Source organism: Lycium barbarum, chromosome 4 (genome assembly GCF_019175385.1).
Source record: "Lycium barbarum isolate Lr01 chromosome 4, ASM1917538v2, whole genome shotgun sequence".
Lineage (NCBI taxonomy): Eukaryota > Viridiplantae > Streptophyta > Magnoliopsida > Solanales > Solanaceae > Lycium > Lycium barbarum.
In genome coordinates, this window is record NC_083340.1 from 77,030,602 (window position 1) to 77,035,640 (window position 5,039).

The 5,039-nt window shown below is 36.9% G+C and overlaps 1 protein-coding gene across 1 annotated transcript; it reads left to right on the forward strand.

The window, feature by feature from the left end:
- The first annotated feature begins 3,043 nt into the window (after nt 1-3,043).
- On the forward strand, nt 3,044-4,673 carry LOC132636093 (uncharacterized). Its single transcript, XM_060352787.1, has 2 exons — nt 3,044-3,225; nt 3,408-4,673. Exon 2 carries the CDS (start codon nt 3,428-3,430, stop codon nt 4,433-4,435), a length of 1,008 nt encoding a protein of 335 aa, XP_060208770.1. The 5' UTR covers nt 3,044-3,225; nt 3,408-3,427; the 3' UTR covers nt 4,436-4,673.
- The last annotated feature ends 366 nt before the right edge of the window (nt 4,674-5,039 follow it).

The following is a 5,039-nucleotide window of genomic DNA, read 5'->3' on the forward strand; positions in this document are numbered from 1 at the left end:
TGTATTTGTGGAAATGGAGTTGCTAAAGTGTGAATTGTTGTTGTTGTTTTTGAATTTGAAGGAAGAAATTGTATTGTTGTGGCTTTTGTTGTATTGTAGAGATTTCGGGTGGAGTATGGTGTTGGAGGAATTATTTGAATATTTTGTAGAATGTGTGAAATGCTTTTGAATTGTATTTGAATGATTTTGGATTAGTAATGAAGATGTGAGCGTTGATATTGGCTTGAATGTACGTAGTCGAATTTAATATGATAAGCTACGTAGAGAAGAAAGTTACTAATGTTAGAATGCGTTTAAATTGATTCTTGATGATTATTAGTATGGTTGTTGGTATTGTTGATATGGTTGTTGATAAATTTGGTCGAGTTAAATTCTCGGGGATGTTGAATTTACAAGGGAGATGCTGCCGAAATTTCTGTAGACAAGTACTAGTTAGAATTGAATTTCTAAGTACTTGTAGCTAATGTTTAGTAATTGATAACGTTATTGTAGATATTGGAGAGCCCGAGATTTGAGTCGGGATTTGTTTAGCGTGCGATCGAGGTATGTAAAGCCTATCTTTCCTTCTTTTGGCATGACCTTATGAAATGAACAAATAACGTATATGTATGCTTCTAAAGAAAATCCTATTCTTAGAGCCACTAGGATGGCTAACATCTTTGACTTCCATAAGCTATTTCATATGGCTTGATACGTATTTTATGATGTTCGAAGATTCTAGTTGTTATGTTTCCGAATGTTGTTCGAAAGAAAATCGAGATGACTAAAGTCTTTGATGAATACTTTGATACGTAAATATGGTCTTAAAGTCTCCATTTGATTTGATCCATAATGTTATTCGAAAGTTTCCTAATATGAATGATACTTGAATTTCCAAATATGGCTTATGAAATGTTTTTAGAAGGTTCCGTACTTCAAAAGCTCGCAACTTTCTTATACTAATTCCGATTGACCCGAAACTTGTTTCTGAGCTTTTTGATATCGATATATATATATTTATTCATCGAGTCTTGGACTTTATTTATTTATATGCATATGGTTTCCTTACTACTCCGCTCGTGCATACTACTATTACATTGTTCGCCGAGTCCCGGGCCGGTTTTGTGATCGTGCACACTATGTTATATTCGGTAGTATGATGTGTTACGGTTCCCGAGTTCCTCGCCATAGGGCCGGGTACCGCTTATATACGGCGTTATGATGTGATATGGCATATGATGTGTTCTGATATGTTATGATGATACGATATGTTCGGGGATTGTACGGAGATTTGAAACCTTCTGGAGTATGATGTGTTGTGGCGCCAGCGTCGGAGTGGCGACCACGTTCCTGAGCCCTATGCATGATTTTTTTATTTGCATTATTTATATTTTCAGCACAGGTTTTGATATACTAATTCTGTATCCATTTTCCGTACTTCTCACTTCAGTTATACTTCGGATTACTGTATTTCATGTTTTACATACTCAGTACATATTTCGTACTGACCCCCTTTCTTCGGGGGCTGCGTTTCATGCCCGCAGGTACAGACGTTCGTTCAGGTGGCCCGCCAGTGTAGGACACTTATTCTGCTATTTGGAGTACTCCTTTGATCCGGAGCTCATATTTTTGGTACATATCTTTTGTTATACATGTTTCTGTATATATGACTATTTGGGGGTACGGCGGGGCCCTGTCCCGTCATATGTTTCTGTTATGGTTTGCAGAGGCCTGTAGACATATACGTGGGTCATGGGTCGTGTTTGTTCGGTTATGTCCGTGATTTATGCCTTAAGCGGTCCTGTTTGCTATTATGGCCAAAACGACCCATATGTTTGTATATGTATGTGTATTCGGGCGATGTGTATTCCGCCAGCTTGCCGGCTTTTGTATGATATTTCTGTTACAGGTGACCGCTTAAGATGACCTCTGTTTTCAGTATCTGCTCAAAATAACGTATGCTAAATTTGAATAAGTCTTTGATATGTCGAATTGGTAAGCGAATGGGTTTGGGTGTCCAAATAGGACACTAGTCACGGCCCACGGGGCTGGGTCGTGACAGATATCAAGCTTCAAGCTCTTAAATCCAAGTACACGTTCAAGATCAGGACCACTAGATTCAAGATCAAGCTTCAGGCCGTTGAATTAAGTACAAGTCAAGATCAAATTCAGCATAAGTTCAAGATCAAGCTCAAAAACCCTTGAATTTATTATCGAAAGTAGGAATCAGAGGAGTCATAGAGATTGTAACATTCATATTCGAAATCAAATTCTACAATTGTTGCGATATTTTTCTGATTTTCTCAATGCGAATTGCTCTGTCTACAATAATATATAAGTTATTATGATAACTGATTTAGAGAAAAAGAAATACAAAACTATATTATATCAATTATATTAAAAACGTGAATGAATATACTATATCAATAATATTTTTTATTGTATATATAAAACAACAATAAAGAAAAGGATCCATAAAAAAAAGGTGAATAAAATTAGTTATTGGCAAAAAATATTTAAATGAAATTAGGAAAGGAAAAAGAAATAAAAAAACATGAGAAAAGGAAAGAAAAAGAGAAATAAAAAATTGAAGAAAACGAGCCAAACATATGTATGAAATCAAATTATGGTGAAAAAAAAAGAAAATAAAGAATAATATAATATGATTTGAGAAAAAAATAAATGAACCGAAAAAGGAAAAAAAGAAAAAAGAAATAGATAAATAAAAAAGAAAAGGAGAAAAAGGAGGCTATTATCCACAAAAGCTACAATGAATAGGAAGGGTGATTAGTTTGATGGTAGAATAATATAATATGATTTGAAAAGAAAAATAATGAACCGAAAATGAGAAAAAAGAAAGAAAAAATAAAGAAAAGACGAGAAAAAAATTAAAATAATTAGAAAAATAAAATAAATAAAAAAGGGGGAAAAAGAGGGAATTATCTACGAAAACTAGCGTGGGCAGGAGGTAATTAGCAAGATGGTCACAAACTAAGTAGATAGGCAAGGGTATAATTAGATTACTTTGGGGGTAATTATGTAGGTTTACCAAAATTTTAGAATGTAATGGGTGAAGCCCAAACTCAGGCCTTTAGTGAATTGGGTTGTGGATTATTACTTTAGCAAAGGGGTATAGAGAAAGTAGAGAGTTTAGAGAGAGAGAGACTAGGGTTCCCAAATTAACTCCCATCTGAGAGTCTCTGCTCGCCGCTAGTTGCCCGCCCGCCTGCACTGCTCCTCCCTCAGGTAACTTTCATCCTTATTCTTTGCAAACAACTCTACTATATAATTGAATCCAATAATCGAATCCTTTTCGTTGCTCCTTGCGTATTTGGTCCAACAGACTAGTTCATTCTGTTTCGAAATAATGTTTGGATAACTTAATGGTCAAGTGTATGTCCGTAGCTTATGTTTGCTGTAATTGTTAGGTTGGGTGCAATCGAAGACCATGATGCAAACTGAAAGTGCCTTGTCAGTTATTGGGCCAAGGCCGATGGAGGTGTCTCCTAGCGGACTTGGACCAAATGGAAAACCACGGACCTCAACCTTGGAATCACCAATTATGTTGCTTACTGGACATCAAAGCGCTGTATATACCATGAAATTCAATCCAGCTGGAACAATCATTGCATCTGGTTCACATGACAAAGAAATCTTCCTTTGGAATGTACATGGAGATTGCAAGAACTTTATGGTCTTAAAAGGCCATAAAAATGCAGTTCTTGATGTTCAATGGACTACTGATGGATCAACAATAGTATCAGCTAGCCCCGATAAGACTGTTAGAGCATGGGACGTAGAAACAGGGAAACAAATAAAGAAAATGGCTGAACATTCCTCGTTTGTGAATTCATGCTGCCCAGCTCGGAGGGGCCCTCCTCTAATTGTCAGCGGATCTGATGATGGCACTGCTAAACTTTGGGATATGCGCCAAAGAGGAGCCATACAGACATTTCCAGACAAATTCCAAATTACTGCCGTCAGTTTCTCTGATGCCTCCGATAAGATCTGCACAGGTGGTATTGACAATGATGTGAAACTGTGGGATTTACGAAGGTGTGAAGTAACTATGACTCTTCAAGGGCATCAGGATACTATAACTGGTATGCAGCTGAGTCCTGATGGGTCTTATCTTCTTACTAATGCAATGGACTGCACACTTCGCATATGGGATATGCGCCCTTATGCCCCCCAAAACAGATGTGTTAAGATCTTGGAAGGCCACCAACACAATTTTGAAAAGAACTTGCTGAAATGTAGTTGGTCACCTGATGGAAGTAAGGTCACAGCTGGGAGTTCTGATCGCATGGTTTATGTCTGGGATACAACATCTAGGCGCATCCTTTACAAGCTCCCTGGACACACTGGATCCGTTAATGAATGTGTTTTTCATCCTAATCGACCAATTGTTGGATCTTGCAGTAGTGATAAACAGATCTATCTTGGTGAGATTTGATTCGTGCCTTCTCTAACCTTCAGTTAAATATGAAGTTGTAGTCAAAATTTGTAACCTTCTGTTGCCTTTTGGAGAACATTGAAACTGAGTTATTGGGATATGCTTGCGTCATTTAGAGTAGTTGATAGATGTTTCTTGTGATCCCTGTAAAACACGTAGGAATTGCACCGGGTAATCACTATGAGTGAAACTTCAGATAAAAGTGTTGCTGCTACTTCTTCCTCCTCCTTCCAAGTGATATTCTCTAGCTTTTTCGTCCTTTAGTTTTCTTCCTTTAACCCCAACATTAATACTTCCCCATTAATATATATTCCACCATAATGGATGGCAAGACAGTTAAATAAGAATAGTAACTGTAACTGTCAGCAAATAATAGTACGATATATAGTGAGCATTCAAATCTGAGGTTGACTATTTTGTCTCGTGTGTTTGATGTTGACTTACAATTTTCAACTTCAGCTTCGCGTGGTTGAGGTTGATTCTGAGGTGGATAAACTATTAAAAATTTATAAACTTCGACTATTCTTTAAATAGGGGTCCTAAATACAACTATGTATGCACTTGCCCCTCATAAAACTATGCTCAATATTTTGCCCTGTATAGA

Bases quoted from the DNA above. Each gene is read 5' to 3' on its own strand.
- LOC132636093 (XM_060352787.1), top strand. From the start codon at position 3,428: ATGATGCAAACTGAAAGTGCCTTGTCAGTTATTGGGCCAAGGCCGATG.